General features: G+C 41.5%; 1 protein-coding gene across 2 annotated transcripts; it reads left to right on the top strand.

Moving 5' to 3' along the window:
• Window positions 1-452: 452 nt before the first annotated feature.
• Window positions 453-18,290, top strand: LOC311243646 (uncharacterized protein). 2 transcript variants are annotated; one of them, XM_084332951.1, is made up of 3 exons: window positions 453-569; window positions 2,800-2,867; window positions 15,801-18,290. In XM_084332951.1, the coding sequence occupies exon 3, from the start codon at window positions 15,896-15,898 to the stop codon at window positions 17,231-17,233; it is 1,338 nt and encodes a 445-aa protein (XP_084189077.1). In that variant the 5' UTR covers window positions 453-569; window positions 2,800-2,867; window positions 15,801-15,895; the 3' UTR covers window positions 17,234-18,290. The 2 variants fall into 2 exon arrangements, with proteins under 2 accessions (XP_084189077.1, XP_084189078.1); XM_084332952.1 differs by having other exon boundaries at window positions 2,800-2,872.
• Window positions 18,291-19,552: the final 1,262 nt, after the last annotated feature.

The raw sequence follows: 19,552 nt of genomic DNA, 5'->3' as shown, positions 1-19,552 counted from the left end.
TTCTATTCTATAGGTATAGTACTGTTACATTTGTGACATACAACATATGCAAATATACAGTACTGTTAAACAGAGATCCTAACAGAAAATATATACATACGAGGGGGAGGAAACTGTACATCAGGAGGGGGTGGGCGGTAGGACTCATACAGAACCAAGCATTTCACTGTAATAATGTACTTTATATGTGACAAATAAAACAAAACTTGAACTTGAACAAAGGTTTGCGGTGAACACAAATCTAACGTTTGAAATAGTTTGCAAACGTTTGCCTTGGTCGTTGAACTTCTACGCACCTCGGAATGGTTGTTAACGTTAAATTAAACAAATAAAACTTCAAATTCACATTCAAGGTACTCAAACACTCTGATTGTCATCCAACACGGTAGGTGGCGCTGTCTTGAAAACACGCTGGTCTCCGGGGCTGCAGCGCCACGTTCCCAGCAGTGTCAGCTTCCTGCAGTGAGTGTGGTTCTGGTGCTGCTGCTGCTGCTGCTCCTCTGTGCTGCTCGTGTCTCTGGTGGGACCGACCTCTGAGCCCCGTCCTCCTGCTGATGGAGGCTCGTCAGGTAGTGATGACATGTGTTTTCTAGCTGCACGGAGAGAGTGTTGGAGGGGAGTTCTCCTCTTACTGTGTTGTTAGCAGCGTCCACAGCTGCTGCTTATCGCTCCTGGGGCTTGATGTCGGCCTAGTTAGCACAGACAGTCATTAGTTCTCTCTCTCTCTCGTTTGGTTTATTTGTTTTCGGTCTTGCTCCACGTTTTGCTCGTAGTTTCCTTCTGTATCTGGAGCTAGTATCTTCTTAGCTGGTACCTCTGTATCTGGGGCTAGTGTTACTGTGTTGTTAGCTTAGCTGGGGGTAGTGTCGTCTGTAGCCCCTTTCGTGACTGCAGTGCTGGGGCTCTACCGCAGTCACTCTCAGGTAGACCGCGACCAGTTTAAAAAGAAACTACCAAGCGTGATCGGGGGGCTCCCCCCTCTGATAGAACAGTCCACATTCATTCGAGCGTCATCTCGCGTCGTCCAGACTCCATGGGCACTCTGCGCATGTCCATGCGGAATAGGTGCTTTAAAATGGGCTTTTTCTCTGCCGATTTAGTTCTGATCGATTAGTTATGGGTCACGCCGTGTTCAGGAGAGCGAGGCGCATAAACGTCTATTCGATCATGTCTCTAGCACCCCCACAGCCGTATCGGCAACCACTTACATCACGGCTCTCGTCCACATTCATTCATTTGACCCCCCCCGCAATCTCCTCCCTGATTTCAATGTAACGCGGAAGTGTAGTGGTCTATACACGGCTCGCTCTGTGAGTACCACTCGTGGAATGAATGAATGAATGAAAACTTTATTTAACAGATTGCAGAATGGGTACAATAAAGTACGGCTCAATACACACAATTGTTAAGGGGATGCAGACCTGAGAAAGACGTTTGTCTTGTTTCCATCAGGGTCCCCCATTTTCAATTCATATAGACATTTATGACATACACAACATACATGACATTTATGGCATAGGGACATATAGGTATTTAGTACTGATACATTTGTGACATAAACGGTATTCAAATATACAGTACTGTTACCCCTAGATCCTGACAGAGTATATGTGGGGAGGGGACTGTACATTAGGAGGGGGTGGGTGCAGGGACCGAAACTAGAGAGCGCCACCCGCCATTTGCGCTCAGTTTTTACGTTTGGCGCCTCCCACTGAGACGTCTGAGCGCCGTGTGACGGGCTATCAAATAGTCATGTGAAAACCGAAAATCATGATCCAATTCTTTAGCGGAGTTCTCACTCGCTGTCTCAGCAGACATGAAGCACGCACTGCTGCTGCTACCCCCTCCCCCATTAGATTAGATTCACTTTATTGTCATTACACAGTACAAGACTGCAATTGTGTACGTCCAACCAGGATGTGACAATCAACAATCAGTTGCAAAAAAACACATGTAAATAAATCTGTAAAGTAAAGTGCAATGGTTGGCACAATGTGTGATGGTGAGAAAATAAATAATAATTTTAAATAAAAATCTACATAAACTATGGGCTATATACACAGGTATACAGTGAGGTGCAGTGGGCTAAGTAGTGTTTTGATTCAGTAGTCTGACAGCTGAGGGAAAGAAACTATTTGTGGTCCTGTTGGTTCTGCCTGGGAGGCTGCGAGTACCCCGCAGGCGGGTGAACAGTCCATGGTTGGGGTGAGAAGCATCTCTGATGATGTTCCGCGCTCTCCGTGAGAACTGCTTCTCATAGACTGATGGGGGGGGGGGAGTCTTCTGACGTGAATGCATAGGGGAATAGGAGCGAGTGTTTTTAATGCAACTGATCTCCATTTTGACGCAAATGTCTGGAATCGTCATTTAGAAACAAGATCACATAGATGTATGAATCGAGATTGTGTTTTTATCGTGCAGCCCTATTTGCAATTGAATATTTCAAAATGCTTTACTAGTATCCTCAGGTCACATGGGTAGCCTCTTTGACACCACCGACACCTACTGAATAGCCAGAATAGGACATGAGCCATGAAGTTTATTTATGTCTATAAATGCTGTGTAGTGTGGATGCCTACTGTACATGAGTAGGGTGAGTAACCTACATGCCATTACTGCTTTTTATCTATTGACTCATTATAGCTACTTTATTATCTTGAAATAATATAACAACGAACGGGTGCTATTTGCAGATTTTAGCTCTGTGTTTGATACTGTTTGCCCTCACCTGCTTGTCCAGAAGCTTATGGGGATAAACCCCTCAATAATCAAATGCTTCTATTCTCTTCTTACCAACAGGACACAACAAGTCGAGGTGAATGACACACTCTCTGAGGTCAAATTCTGCAGCACCGGGGTGCCTCAAGGTGCGGTGAGCTCCCCTCTCCTATTTACACTGTACACCAATGAGTGTAGCAGCAGTCAGCCTAACAATCATGTCCTGACATTTTCAGACACTTATTCTAAGGCTATAGTAGGCTGGCGACTGCCCCTCTACTTACTTTAAAGCAGGGGTCTCAAACTCGCGGCCCGCGGGCCAATTGCGGCCCGCTGGATGATATTTTGCGGCCCCCCAGATGATTTCCAAAAAATAAAATAAAAAAAGATTTCCCAAAAATAGAAATTATTTTTAAATTTTTTATATTTCTTTTTTGCAGTCATGTCATCACAAACACTGGCATTTAAAGGATACAAATAAAACAATTCCTGCACCAGAATGCAGGAAATGAAGTCTTTGTAACACAAAATCTCCTGGTGGGGGACCCCCCGCTTAAAAAGTGGCCTGACTGGGGTTATATTTCGCACTATATTTCCTGGCCTGAATGATTTCCCCAGTCTGGCCCTGGTTAAAAGCCTCCAATGCTTATTAGTGTGTGTGCGTTTGAACGTTTGCATGTTTCAACCATACATTTCCATAAACAAAAATTTAATAAACTTGAAACCCTTTTTGTGTGGAATATTTGATGTGGCCCAGCCTCACCCAGACTCTACCTCCAGCGACCCCCAGGTAAATTGAGTTTGAGACCCCTGCTTTAAAGAGATCGACTCCTTTCAGGTCTGGTGTGAGAGACATCATCTCATTCTCAATACCATCAAAACCAAAGAGATGATCTATGACCCCAGAGAAGTGAGAGTACATGACCGTGTGGTAATTGGCGACTGTGATATAGAGCAGGTTGCATCATATAAATACCTAGGAATCCACATGGATAATCTACTGAAATTGGATGTACATGTTGATGTTCTGTGTTCCAAACTAGCCCAACGACTGCACTTCCTCCGTAGTCTCGGACTGTTTGGTGTGAGCACAGCGATCATGACCACATTTTATAAAGCTGTCCTAGAAAGCCTGATGAGATATGGGATGGCAGCGTGGTTTGGTACACTCGCAGTACAGTGTAAGTCAAAGCTTGAACGGCTAGTGAAAGCAGAGATGAAGGTGACCGGAAACACCAAGTATCCGTCACTCCAATCTATCTTGGAGAAAGTAGTGGTCAGCCAGGCACAGAGAATCTTACAGGACCCTGCTCATAATCTTTATCTCGAACATGAAGTTCTTTCCTCAGGGAGACGGTTCAGAGCAAGTAGATATAAGACCAACCGCTACAAGCTCTCCTTCCTTCCTACATCCATCGCTCTCCTAAATAATACTAGAGGCCGATTCCTTTTAGTTGCCACCTAACAGTGGACTGTCACCTCTTTCTTGTCCAAGTCTTAATCTGTTGTAATTTAATTAGGGCAGGGTGCAATATGAAGCTTTTTGATGCTTTTGAAATGAGTTGACCTACTTATGTATTATGGTTGTACATTTCTATGTACTGTATTGTCATATTTTTCTTAAGTCCTTTTTACTAACTGAACGAATGAATGATTGTATATATATATCTTTTTCTTCTTTGTTTACACTGTTATCGCAGAATGATGCAGCACTGATGTTCCAAGTAAATTTTCCCTTCGGGGACAATAAAGTTTATTCTTATCTTATAACACCCGCCTGTTACTATGACATTATTTAGCATTACATACAATGTATCCATGCCTGTAGCTAAATGCTGAAAAACAGGGATATTATATGTATTGTGTGTAGGGATGCACGATAATTATCGGGTCGATAATTATCCGGCCGATATCAGCAATTATGACGTCATCCCGATAAACCTGATAAAATTATTGATAGCTCCGATAATATATAATATATTTTTGGTTAAAATGCGGTGTGGGTCGATTGGGATGAAGGGCGTTTGATTTTCTGTAGGCTCCTCCCGTTTTGCCAGTACTGTGGTACGACTGATAGCGTGTGGTTTAGGAAGAGGGAGTTTTTCACAAATCCAGCGCTCCCTTTCTCATGCCTGGCTGTGACGTAATCACGTAACTTTCAGAAGCAGCACAGATTGTAAACAAACATGGCGTCAGTAGTGTGGGACTTTTTCAAAGTTTCAGAGGAAAACAGTTCGCTTGCTATTTGTAACAAATGCAATGCAGAAGTTCCACGAGGAGGGAAAAGGGCAACAAGCTATAACACATCCAACATAATAAGTCACCTGCAACATCACCACCGCTACAATGGTGTATTAAAATCCTACGACGACGCGCGAGCAGCTAAAGCTGCTGCAAATCCAAAGCCAGCTGCAAAGGAACCGGCGGGGCTTGTACCTATTGATGAGGCGTTTGCTAAATTAAAGAAGTTTGACAGAGAAGGGCTCAAGCGATCTCTAACTTGATCACAGAAATGAATGATGGCACTTGACGACCAGCCCTTTTCCCTCGTCGAAGACAAAGGATTCTGTCGGCTACTTCGTCATTTAGAGACCAGGTTCATAATTCCAAGCCGCCGTCACTTTGCAGAGGAGTGTTTACAAGCCAAATATGATGAGATCGCCTACTCCTACATACTCTGATAGACATTATACAACGGCATGCAAATGTCTCGATTGTGATTGGCTGAAACAGTCAACTTACACGTGGGTATTTGATATAACCCACCCGCCCACAACCGCATCACTATCAATGCGCGTTCGTGGTTTTAGAAATGCAAGCAAGATGGCGGACAGTAAACATTACGAAAGGATAATGGTGATAGGGTCATAAAGACTAAATAAAAAACGATTCTGTCACAGCGAATGTCTTAGTTGCTTAAACAATGTTGAACAATATTAAATTAAACAATACTTTCTATAGAAGCAGCTGGGAGGTGCGTTGTTTTAAGTGAGCGTGGACTATTGAATTGATTGATTGATTGCAAATTTTATTACTGTACGCCTTGTTTCCAACTGGTTAAGTTTAGGCACTCTTTCGAAGTTGGTTAAGGTTAGAGTTTGTCTTTAGAGCAGGGCGATAGACCACCAGCCCTGATTCCAAACTCTAACCTTAACCAACTTCGAAAGAGGGCCTTAGCAAAATTAGCAATCAATCAATCAATTCAATAACCCACTCTCACTTAAAACAGCGCACCTCCCAGCTGCTTCTATAGAAAGTAGGTTAAAAAAAAGAAAAGTTGGATGTGTTAGTTTGTTGGATGTCTAGGTGAAAGACAGTTGGATGTCTTAGTTTGTTGGATGCCTAGGTGAAAGACAGTTGGATGTCTTAGTTTGTTCGATGCCTAGTTGAAAGACAGTCGTATGTGTTAGTTTGTTGGATGTCCTACTGAGAACAGTCGGATGCACTTCTGAGCTGCTTCCACATGGAGGCAACTTCTCTTTATTTTTTGTGGGAACTACTTTTTCTGGCGGATGGTTTTTTCAATAAATCTTCAATTAATGTGTGTTTATTGTATAGCAATAAGGTTGGATGAATGTGCCAGTTGTATAAAAGCATTACACCACTTGTAGTTGTGGGTTGTGACAATTAGACCATGCCTAGGGGGGTCTAACGACCACCCCTAGGCATGGTCTAATTGTCACAACCCACTCCTGCGCGTGATGTAATGCTTAAACGATGCACGGCACGTAAGTATGTTGTGTATGTCATAAATGTCACTGAATTGAAAATGGGGGACCCTGATGTAACATCCCCTTAATAATTGTGTGTATTGAACTGTACTGTACCCATTCTGCAATCTGTTAAATAAAGTTTTCATTCATTCATGTCCGATGTGGAGAGATGATAAGAGACCATTAGCCTATGAAATTAAGTCAGACCTGGCAGTGATGATTGACGGGACACGGAGACTTAACAAATAATGTGAAATGGTCTACGTTCTAATCATAATTTATAATCCGCTTGTTCGTTGGCTTTCCATTTATATAAATGGAAAGCCAACGAACAAGCTGATCGGGCAACAGGAACTAGAGCATAGCCATGCATTAGGTAAGCCCACTATTAGGACGTTTTTCAATACTTAAATACTAAAAATGTCCCTCCAGGGATCAATAAAGTATCTATCTATCTATCTATCTATCTATCTATCTATCTATCTATCTATCTATCTATCTATCTATCTATCTATCTATCTATCTATCTATCTATCTATCTATCTATCTATCTATCTATCTATCTATCTATCTATCTATCTATCTATCTATCTGATTATATAATTTATTATCAACTATCCAGTTTGTTCTTTTATTGTAACGTTTGGCTACTTCATTGAACGTACAGAGAGAAAGAGGGAGATAGAAAGACAGGTTCAGCCCCCCCCCCCCCGCCTTTCCTCACTATTGGAACTCCACAAAACAAATTTCTCCCGTGTCTGTGAGCTTTTTCGCTTAGCTTAGTTAGGAGTTAACATTAGTTACGTTTTAACCTCAACGTAGGCATACAGGAATGGAATGGCGAGCATGTAAAGCATGTTAGATGCATTTATTAGACCCGTTGCTCGCAGAATTTACATGGAAACAGCACGACTCGCAAGAGAGTTGTCACAGGCTGTCATAGCTTTTAAAATTGAAGGTGGGGGGTCAGCCCCTCCCTTCCAGCTGGAGTTGAGTTGCGAGCGAACGCCCACTGTCGAGTCCTGGCTCTAGGCAGAATCACGAATAGTGGTTTTTATATTTAGAACGTGATTCATTGCGCACTAGTTAGATTACACGTTGCGAATGTTATGACTTTGAACGTCTGCCATTTCCACCGCAAAAGGCATACAAGAAACAACAATACGATGCGTCGATCATGAATATGCAAATCAACAAAATTTCATAGTCAACTAATCGTGACAGCCCTAGTAAATTGTAATGAACCAAAGGAGAATATACATATTTTTTTCATCTTTGACTGAATAACCATGCTGACAATGACCAAAAGCTAAAAGATGCCACTGAGCTCATTCAGCTACTTAAGATCAAGTATAGTCAATATCTACATTTACATTTACATTTAGTCATTTAGCTGACGCTTTTATCCAAAGCGACTTACAAGTTCTGTACGACAAGACAGCAAGAAGGGTACAACTCTTATCAGCTGAGTAACAATGTTTATCAAAGTGTTGCGTGTTACAGTGTAGGTTCGTTTATTAGGACAAGTGCATGACAGTAAGGTTAGTCACGGTTCGATTTTTTTTTTTTTTTTTATCATTTCAGATAATGGTTGAAGAAGTGAGTCTTTAGTCGACGGCGAAAGATTGGATGGGATTCGGCTGTCCTAACTGGGATGGCTAGTTCATTCCACCATTGTGTTGCAAGGACTGATAATAGGCGGCTTCTCTTTGATGACCCTCCGGAGCTTGGATAGGAGTAGATCTGAGGCGGCCAGAAGATGCAGAGCGTAGGGGTCTTGAGGGTGTGTAGTTAGAGACCATTGACCGGAGGTAGGCGGGACGGTTCCCTTTGCCGCACGGTATGCTAGGTCTAAACAAATGAACAATGGGCAGATCATGTACAGGGGATTTTGTAGATGCAGTACTGAATTTGGCCATCCGGACACATGCAATATGAATGTAGAATATAAAATGCCAGGCCTATAATTGGGTTTATAGGGTCAAGTGAGACATCATTTGAAAGGCCAGAATATCCTAATACCATAGTTAAATCTGTAACCCTCTTACATAGAAACTAAATCACCAATTATCTTTCTCTCCTTCCTCTGACACTCTTCTCCATCACTATCTCCATCCAGATAGCTGTCCTGTCAGGCCTGGGAAGAAACCAAGAGTTAATGTACTATAGGCTACTTTTTTTTTTACATGGATTAGGCTAATTACAGGGTGTCCGCGGATCCTTAAAAAGTCTTAAAAGGTCTTAAATTTGTTTATCAATAATTAAGGCCTTAGTTTGTCTTAAAATGTCTTAAATCCATTTTCAGAGGTCTTAAAAATGCCATAGAAAGGAAAGATAAAATGCCATGTCATCTTATGTTTTATTATGAAATCTGGGGGAAAACGGTTAACGGGAGATAAAGTTTGACTTTTCATTGTAGAATCACGCAGACCGGAATGGGGCGGAACCAACACAACTCCTTGTGTAATGTGTTGGCCGGGGAACCATTTCAGCAACGGAGTCTAGCTAACGTTAGCAAGGCGAAGCGATAACGCTAACGTTACGTTTAGTTTAGTTTAGTTTAGCATTTGCACTCGTTAATATGGGAAAGTGCCAATTTAACGAGAACTGGCTTGACAATCCACTGTTTGCGCGATGGTTGGTCCCAGTCAAAGACCATTACAAGCCCCGCTGCAACAAAAAAAAAGAGCAGTCGCGTCGCACATGCTGAGCGCTCTGCAAAAACCGCCTGCAAACTACTATTTCGCATTTATTTTCGGCCCCTGCCTCCACACCAGCTGCGCCATCTCAGGTAGGACTATAACATCTGCACCAACAGAAGTCCGGATAACATTCGGCTCCACGCCAAAGCTTGAAGCTGAGGTCTTAACTTGAAAATAATCTATTCACGGATATAAACGGACACGTTTGTGTTTATGTTCGATGAGAGCTTCACCCACTATGTATTTTTTCCTCCCACCCACCCCCTCCTGATGACGTACAGTATCCTCCCATGTATGTTAGGATCTATGGGTAACAGTACTGTATATTTGCATATCGTATATGTCACAAATGTAACGGTACAGTACTATATACCTGTATGTCCCTATGCCATAAATGTCATGTATGTTGAGTGTCATAAATGTCACTATGAATTGAAAATGGGGGACCCTGATGTAAACGAGACAAACGTCTTTCTCTGGTCTGCATCCCCTTAACAATTGTGTGTATTGAGCCGTACTGTATTGTACCCATTCTGCAATCTGTTAAACAAAGTATTCATTCATTCAACCAAAACCACAAAAACAAAACAACTGGATGAATGAATGAAAACTTTATTTAACAGATTGCAGAATGGGTACAATACAGTACGGCTCAATACACACAATTGTTAAGGGGATGCAGACCAGAGAAAGACGTGTGTCTTGTTTACATCAGGGTCCCCCATTTTCAATTATAGTGACATGACATTTATGACATACTCAACATACATGACATCATGACATTTATGGCATAGGGACATACATGACATACAGGTATACTATATAGTACTGTAGTGTTACAATTGTGACATACGATATGTAAATATACAGTACTGTTACCCAGAGATCCTAACAGAAAATATATACATATGATGGGGAGGAGACTGTACATTAGGAGGGGGGGGGGGGGGGGGGGGTTTGGACATTTACGGTGCCCAGTTTCTAATTGCAGCCTCCCGTAGGTGCTCTTTAAGAGCGGTTTTGAATGTGGGCAGGGGTAAAGTGGGTTTTAGGAGTGAGGTTAAGCAGTAGTCTGACCAGTTTGTTTTGTGATGTTTGTAATCTTGTTTTTAGGGCCTTTGAGGTGCTTTGGTACCATGAGGTGCAAGCATAGTCGTAGTACCCTTGAATGAGTGCTCCTGTTAGAGTCTTAAGGGTATTCTTGTTTACCAGAGAGGAGATCCGGCACAAGAATCTTGTTTGTTGGTTGACTTTTTTGATACCCTGGGGAGGGTGGTAATAGTTATGTGTTCTGACAGTGGCTGTTGCACTTGCTGCTTGGCCCCTGGTATATTTTGTATAGATATATTTGCTATTTATGTTTGGTCACCCTTTTGTTGAAATTCATCCAATCCAGTTACTCCTTTAAGTTCAAGATTTTTAAGTTTCCAAGTTATGTTTTAATAAACATCTTTGGACCAATGTGTCCCTAAACTTAAACTAATTGGTGTCGTTGCATGATTTTTGTTATTGTGAAATTGGTATTAAATTTAATTCTGAGTGGCATTAAAAAGTCTTAAAAAGCATTAAATATGACTGGGCTAAACCTGCAGATACCCTGTAATTAGCTTTAACGATCCTGATTCCTGAGCCTATTTTATTCAAAAGGAAGATTTTATTGATTTAAATGTTTATAGCCTATATATAAAAAATGTAATCTTATCTCCTGTGCTGGCACAAGCACTACCATAGCGTGGAGTGGAGAGATAACACACAGTACATATAATAACTCATGGAGATATACTAAAAAAGCTATTTATAATTTTTGGCCGGTAAAAATATCTGCTGGTAATTTTTTTGTATCTAAAGTAAAAAGAAATGTTTGTTCCCTGAATGAAAAACAGCATTTAGCTACAGTATGTATGTATGTAATGATAAATAATGTCATAGTAACAGGCCGTTGTTATTATTTCAGAATAATAAAGTAGCTATAATGAGTCAATAGATAAAAAGCAGTAATGGCATGTAGGTTACTCACCCTACTCATGTACAGTAGGAATTGGGTTTGGGTACCGTTCACATTTGAACCAGTACCTGCGAATCGATACTGGTACCAGACGGTACCTTTTTATGGTACTTTCATTATAATTTTTTTTTATTTCTGTTGTTAAACTAAAGTCTAAACTTCTCAATTTCAACATTGTTATCACACCACACAAACTAAAACACCTCCCTCTCCCAAACTGTTCCTACAACCACTTTTTTTTTATGTTGCATGATCATGTATACATTTATTATGTATTATTCTTTTTTAAGTTTAAATATCAACATTATCTGGCCATCCTCAGTAAATACTATAAAACTCCTCTGACCTCATCTGGTCTTTCCAAAGACCAGACCTGGGATGGACACTCGCCCACACATGGAAAGGGAGAATGGCTTATGAATGAAGTTAAATCAATTATCCAGTTAGTTTTATAGTGTAACATTTGGCTACTTGAAGGGGAGAGAGAGAGACACTAGTGAGTTATTGAAGGTCCGCGCTGGTCTGTGTCTATTATGAAATGACAATTGCGCATCATTGGAATTCTGATTATTTTCTAACTGGGCGGGTCTTAGGTATTGAAATGTGCCACCGATTGATCTAACGTGAATCGGTACTCGTAGTACCGACGTAATTCGGTCTGCAGCCTTTTAAAAGTACCGGGTTCTGTACCCATCCCTAGTAGGAATCCACACGACACATCATTTACAGACATAAATAAACTTCATGGCTCATCTCCTACTCTGGGTATTCAGTAGGTGGTGTCAAAGAGGCAACTACCCATGTGACCTAAGGATACTAGTAACAATTTTGAAATATTAAATTGCAAATCGATTGTTGTTTTCCTGGTAAAATAATAGTTTAGATCAGGGGTCTCAAACTCAATTTACCTGGGGGCCGCTGGAGGTAGAGTCTGGGTGAGGCTGGGCCGCATCAAATATTCCACAAAAAAAGGGTTTCAAGTATTCAAAAAAAAGTTATCCAATCTTATCACAAACTCACTAAAACCTCAAACACCAGCAACTGAGCATTCTCAGTGGTGTCAGTGGACTCATCCACAGCTATGGAAATGCACTAGGGGTGGACGGTATGGTCTAAAATTTATATCACGGTATAATTTGAAGCATAGACGGTAACGGTATATATCACGGTATCGGTGTTTCCGTGATAGGCAGGCTATATAATTTAGGGATGGGTACCTTTCACATTTGAACCGATACCGGTACCTGTGAATCGATACCGGTACCCAACGGTACCTTTTTTCGGTACTTTAGTCTCAAGAAATTTAATTTACCTACCTCAGTCGTAAAAAAAAATCCAAACTTCAAATAACTACAATTTCGACAGTTTTCGGCTCGTCATTGCTCCGACTGCTTTGTTGTTGAATCAAGTCAAATCCTAGGTAAGCATATATTGTGCGTGTGAACGTTGACATGAAAAGAAAAAAGTAAAAAAAAGAAAATGTATAAAATATTTTTATTTTATTTTTTTTTCGGTTTCTCACTTGATTCGATACTCGGTAGTACCGACGTGTTTCGGTTCGGTACCTCAAAAGTACCGAATTCGGTACCCATCCCTATATATAAATAATGACATCCTCAAGGCATGTAGATTTATAATATTTTAACTTAAAACTAGGCTACTTTTGCGTATACAGTAATTATATTCCAAATAAAATAAGTCCCGAGACTCTGTGCTGCTGCCAACTTTAAATCAAATGGGTGTCTGTGGGCAGTCGCCCGACATTAATAAACAGCAGTCTGTTATAATCACATTTTTATGAGCTAACGAATTCTGTTATATTGGACATTTGTATTAATTATATCAAGCGAAGAACTGAGAAATTTGGCAGAGAGAGACGGCAACATTATCTTGGGTTTGCGTGATGACTCTCTCCACCTCGCAACGACTTATTTGCAAAGAGTATGTCACTGCAGAGCAGCAGATTCAGCTGTTTTAAGGCTCTATCTGGGGACCGCTCAACAGCGCCCCCAACCCAACAGCTGAATTGCCAATGGCTAAATTGGAGTACTGCACGGTGCCGGTACAGATGGGTGGGTTATGGTGGATTCTGCGGCTCTGCAGCTGCATATCCTTCTTGCAAAACCCAACATCCAGCTCGCGCTGCCCAGCCGTCGGAACACTACACATCATAATGTTCACAGCAAACTGTAGTTGATCACCAGGTATGTTTTATTAACGTAGAATAATTCATATAAGAAAAACGATAGGGAAATATCTTACCTTTCTCCACTGGTTAAAAATGCCAGGAACTGAAATTGAAACTTGCTGTGTGCCGCGGTGATATGTGTTTATTATGAAATGACAATTGCGTGTTGACACGCCCACTGCGCGAAGCCTCCTAAATAACTTTTTCCAGTTTGCACATATCTATTATCTATGACTAATTCTATCTATTTTTAGGGGCAAATGCGAGTGAAATAGTCGCGCTGTGGTTACATGACGTCATTGCTATTTTAGAGCTGCTCTACCGGTTACACGGTATAGTCAAAATCCATACCGTAGAGCAAATTCATACCGTTTATACCGTATACCGTTTATACCGTCCATCCCTAAAATGCACTGCATTTTTTTATTCTATCACAAAGCTGTTTAATCAAATCACCAGCCAGTATTTCAGTTATTCTGGTTGCTGTGCTATCTGAGGAGGATTTGCTTTTGTTTGCCTTCAAACATGGTCTCCATCACTTCAGTCATACATTATTTTATTATGTATGCATCAGAGAATGGCTTCTTGTGTTTAGCCAACACCCATGCCACTGAGTGAGGACTTGGTTGCTTTTTCTCGTTGTGACATAGCTTTAACAATAATTCTGCTTGGGGGCGGCTACGTGGTGCAGTGGGCAAGGCGCTCACCACGAATACTGGAGACGCTGGGTTCGCCTGTTCGAGCCCAGCGCTCCACATTGCTTTCAGTTTAGCTGGTCGTCCGTACTAATACACATTGGCAGTATTAGGGGGTGGGAAACTGATGGGTGGGGATCGGGCGTTGTGGACAGCGACTCCTACAGGTCGGTTGGTGCGCCTGCGCAGTAGAATCAGGAAGCGATGGGGGCGGCGCCCCTCCAAAGCGCAGACCCCTGACGCTGAAAGATCGCGCTGCGCAGGTGAAAAGATGCGACTGCTGTTATCTCGAGTATCGGAGGGGACTCGTGCTATGTATGACTTAGTCCACATTGCAGCCGGCTTGTGGGAGGCAAGAAACAGTGTTCGAGACAGGGGAGGGTTGAATTGGATGATACGAAATTGGGATGGGAGAAAAATTGAAAATGGGAGAAAAAGTGTATATAAAAAAAAAAAAAAAAATCTGCTTGCAGCTTGATATGATTTCATTCCATTTATTTTTGTGGTTCTTAGCACTGAATTTTGAGGAAAGGCTGCATCAAAATAACTTTTGTTTCGTAGTGGCGTTTCAAATTGCCACTCTTCACAAGAGCTACCGTTTCTTGGCATATTAGGCACATTGGTTTGGTGCTGGGAACATGCACGCATATTTTTCAGTTGATTCAGCATGAGCATGCCATATTTTTCTACTAACTGCCTGCTGGCGAAACTAGGCTACTAGCTACATTTATCTCACGGAGATACTGTAAAACTGGGAACAAGGTTACTAGCTACAGTACCTGCAGATTAGACTACCAGTAGATGCGCTGTCAACTCTCGCTCTGACTCGGACCCGTTGAAAGAGACAACACTCATTCCGTGAAAACCCACCCTACTCTGCTCTGATTCGCAGACTGTGGGTGGGGGGGGGGGGAGAAACGCTGACGGGACGCTGAATGTGATTGGACCAGAGTAGACAGACACAGACAGGCAGAGCACTGCTTGCAGAGGAGACAGCAGAGAATTTCGAGGATGCCTGCCATACGCACTGGATATATTTTCCTTCCACTTGGTATCACTCCGAAATCACGTTTCAACCAAGTCACTAACGTAACGTTGCTGTCATGAGCCTGCGCTATGGTAGCCTACAAGTGATCAAATAAATAAAACATCCAACTCGCACAACGACTCGGCAACAAGTTGCGCGCGGGCCGCACAAACACTAAACTTTGATGTCAAGTAGGGGGCCGCAAAATATCATCCAGCGGGCCGCAATTGACAATTTGCCGCGAGTTTGAGACTCCTGGTTTAGATGAATCAATAACAAAATAATCTTTAGTTTCATCCCTAGTGTTGGTGCCATGTACAGGAGTCCAGTCGTAGGTGAAGAGGTATTCAGCATATGGTTCTGACATACGTTGCGAAACCATACTATATTGTGAACTATATCGTTACAGATATATTACATTTCCCTTTGTGTGATATGGTTTGATCCATAAGGTGACACTTAAATCTTAAAATCTTAAATAACCTGAGACTAAAGGGGCTTTAGTCCCGGACTAAATTTAAACGGACCTTAACCATAGCCATGATGTAACCACTCCTGCTCCAGAAACTGTTGACTAACTGGTGCTTGAAACAAAGTGGTTTAAGTCTAGAACTGTAGACCAATCTGGACTACTGTGTTCTTAAACTATACAACCCAGATACATACTGTACCATTATAAACCTCTTACATGGAAATTAAAGCTGAATAAAATCACCAAATCTCTCCTTCCTCTGACACTCTTCTCCATCCAGATAGCTGTCCTGTCAGGCCTGGGAAGAAACCAAGAGGCTTGGATGGAAGAAAAGGTCTCTGCTGTGACCAGTGTGGAAAAAGCTTCAGTTCAAAGATGAATCACGATAAACACCAACGCATTCACACAGGAAAGAAATTATATTCCTGTGACCAGTGTGGGAAGAGCTTTACTCAGCAACATAATCTGAAAACACACCAGAGAATTCACACAGGAGAGAAGCCCTACTCCTGTGACCAGTGTGGAAAGAGCTTTAGTAAACTGCCTTATCTGAAATCACACCAGAGAATTCACACAGGAGAAAAACCCTACTCCTGTGACCAGTGTGAGAAGAGCTTTAGTCACCAACAGAATCTGAAAACACACCAGAGAATTCACACAGGAGAGAAGCCCTACTCCTGTGACCAGTGTGAGAAGAGCTTTAGTCTTCAACATCATCTTCAATCACACCAGAGAATTCACACAGGAGAGAAGCCCTACTCCTGTGACCAGTGTGAGAAGAGCTTTATTCGACTGTCTAGTCTGAAATCACACCAGATAAGTCACACAGGAGAGAAGCCCTACTCCTGTGACCAGTGTGGACAGGGCTTTACTAAGCAACATAATCTGAAAACACACCAGAGAATTCACACAGGAGAGAAGCCCTACTCCTGTGACCAGTGTGGAAAGAGCTTTAGTAAACTGTCTTATCTGAAATTACACCAGAGAATTCACACAGGAGAGAAGCCCTACTCCTGTGACCAGTGTGAGAAGAGCTTTAGTCACCAACAAAATCTGAAATCACACCAGATAATTCACACAGGAGAGAAGCCCTACTCCTGTGACCAGTGTGAGAAGAGCTTCAGTCGTCAACATCGTCTGCAAACACACCAGAGAATTCACACAGGAGAGAAGCCCTACTCCTGTGACCAGTGTGAGAAGAGCTTTAGTCGACTGTCTCATTTTAAATTACACCAGAGAATTCACACAGGATGGAAGCCCTACTTTTGTGACCAGTGTGAGAAGAGCTTTAGTAGTTTTTATAGTCTTAAATCACACCAGCGAATTCACACAGGAGAGAAGCCCTACTCCTGTGACCAGTGTGAGAAGAGCTTTCGTCAACTGTCTGATCTGAAAAAACACCAGAGAATTCACACAGGAGAGAAGCCCTACTCCTGTGACCAGTGTGAGAAGAGCTTTAGTCAACTGCATAGTCTGAAATCACACCAGATAATTCACACAGGATGGAAGCCCTACTCCTGTGACCAGTGTGAGAAGAGCTTTAGTCGACTGGATAATCTGAAAACACACCAGATAATCCACACAGGAGAGAAGCCACATCATTGTGGTTTGTGTGATAAGAGATTCAGTAGATTAGCATGTTTCAGAAAACATGAGAATATTCACTTGGGAGAGAAGATTCAGGGAAATGTGTTAGAAAAGTCTCACTCATAGGGCGGCTACGTGGCGTAGTGGGCAAGGCGCTCGCCACGAATGCGGAGACGCTGGACTCGCCTGTTCGAGCCCAGCGCTCCACATTGCTTTCAGTTTAGCTGGTCGTTCATACTAATACACATTGGCCGTATTAGGGGGTGGGAAACTGATGGGTGGGGATCGGGCGTTGTGGACAGCGACTCCTACAGGTCGGTTTGTGCGCCTGCGCAGTAGAATCAGGAAGTGTCGATACTCCTCGCCACTGAGAGATCGAGCTGCGCAGGTGAAAAGATGCGACTGCTGTTACCTCAAGTACCGGAGGGGACTTGTGCTATGTATGACTTAGTCCACATTGCAGCCGGCTTGTGGGAGGCAAGAAACAGCGTTCGTGACAGGGGAGGGTTGAATTGGATGATACGAAATTGGGATGGGAGAAAATATAGAAAATGGGAGAAAAAAGCGGATAAAAAAAAAAGAAGAGTCTCACTCATAATGAATGTGTGGCCCAGTGTTAAATGCTTCGGTACGTCATTACAGTGATCAGTCCATCAACAATCATAAGAATAATAGTTCTAGTAATATTTGACCGTTCTTTTGAAATGAAAAACTACTACCAAGAGCTTTTGACCTGCACAGAAGCCTCTGTGAGAGAGAAGCAGTACTAGCATAGACACGGTTTTCATTGACGACAACAGTTGCGTTTCGGTCACTCTGAGGAGTGAGACAGACGGTGTGGATGTTCCTGTGACAATATGTCATTGGTTTAAGAGTGAACACACATTGTTCTAGTCTTTTAAATACTGAGATCATAGGAACCTTCTGACCTCAGTATGGGGTGACCAGCCAAAAGCCAAGCTAGTTAACAAACATGTGGTGTACACACTGGAGGGGAAACTGCTTCTGGTATGGACTTATATATTTTTATGTGGACACTAGTGATGTATTGAACTAATGTCACACATATTGTCAACATTCCTAGTAGGACATGTTTTTTTTACTTTCACAAGAAGAAGTGTTTATTCTAGACTGAGTAATGTTCCATGTATTGTCTTTTTCTATTTGGTTTTTATACCATCTAACTGCTCAAATTCCACCGGCCTGGCCGTGTGGCAATAAAAGAAACTTGAAACTTGAACTTGAACTTGTGGGTTTAGTTTTTAGTTTAGTTTATTCGGATCCCCATTAGCCATTGCCACAGGCATATGCTACTATTACTGGGGTCCCCACAAATCAATTATGGGTATTGCAGAGCAACCTGTTGCTAACTAACTATTTTGTCATTGTGTGTATATTGAAGAGTAATGGCTGTAGTATTGATGAAACTATAAAACATTATAGGGTTGGAATCAATTCGCTTTAAATTCAATCAATTAACATCTAAACAAATTACTTTCTGATGATAGAACATCCATTCATATTTACTTGTCATTAGGCTGGATAGTAAAACCTTTTCATGACAGAATGTGTATAATATTTTAAATAAAATCTACACCTTCAATTAAAAAGTGGATTGATCCCAACTTTGAAAAATTCTCATTAGAATTTATGATATGCTAATAATATGGATGAATTGTAAGCGTCAAGATAAGTGGGAAGGTGTGAATTGATAGTATGAAAATTAAATATTACATTTAAACCTACTTTGTATGAAAGGCTTCCTCTTCGTGCAACAATGATAATTTTTAGAGAATGTTCTGCTGTTGACTAAACACCTCTTAAAACAATATCTGAAATAATAAAGAAATTAAATCTTATACTACTACCCATCTTGCTAATATGTCTATACTACTATGCACTCAGAGTGTAACAGTCAAGCTTGATATTATTTGATGAACAATGCCACTGACCCTTAGCTGCCACAGATGTACCTCCTGGTGACATGCTGTTCACAATCTGTACGTCGCTTTGTATAAAAGCCTCAGCTAAATTGTGAAATGTGAGAATTCAAAACTTCATTGTCATTGTTTATTTTTCCTGATGAGTCACTGAGAAATAAACAGGGATGCTCGATATTGGCTTTTTTACCGATATACCGATATTGTCCAACTCTTAATTTCCGATACCGATATCAACCAATATCACATTTTAATGCCGATATCGGACGATAATATCGGACATAATTTCTATAGAAATGTAAAAAATAAAATAAAACCGATACCGATATTTTCCGATATCACATTTTAATGCCGATATCGGCCGATAATATCGGACATCCCTAGAAAATAATCAAATTTCTTTATTTTTATTTTTTATAAACAACCCCTTACAATGTCAAACATGTACATTCAGTTGAAAAGATTGCTCCAGGTAAAAAGTTGAGACCAAAAATACATGAAGCAA

This window comes from Notolepis coatsorum, assembly GCF_963971535.1.
Source record: "Notolepis coatsorum genome assembly, chromosome: 17".
Classification (NCBI taxonomy): Eukaryota; Metazoa; Chordata; class Actinopteri; order Aulopiformes; family Paralepididae; genus Notolepis; species Notolepis coatsorum.
Note: the sequence above shows the minus strand (reverse complement) of the source record. Positions and strands in the feature narration are given on the sequence as shown.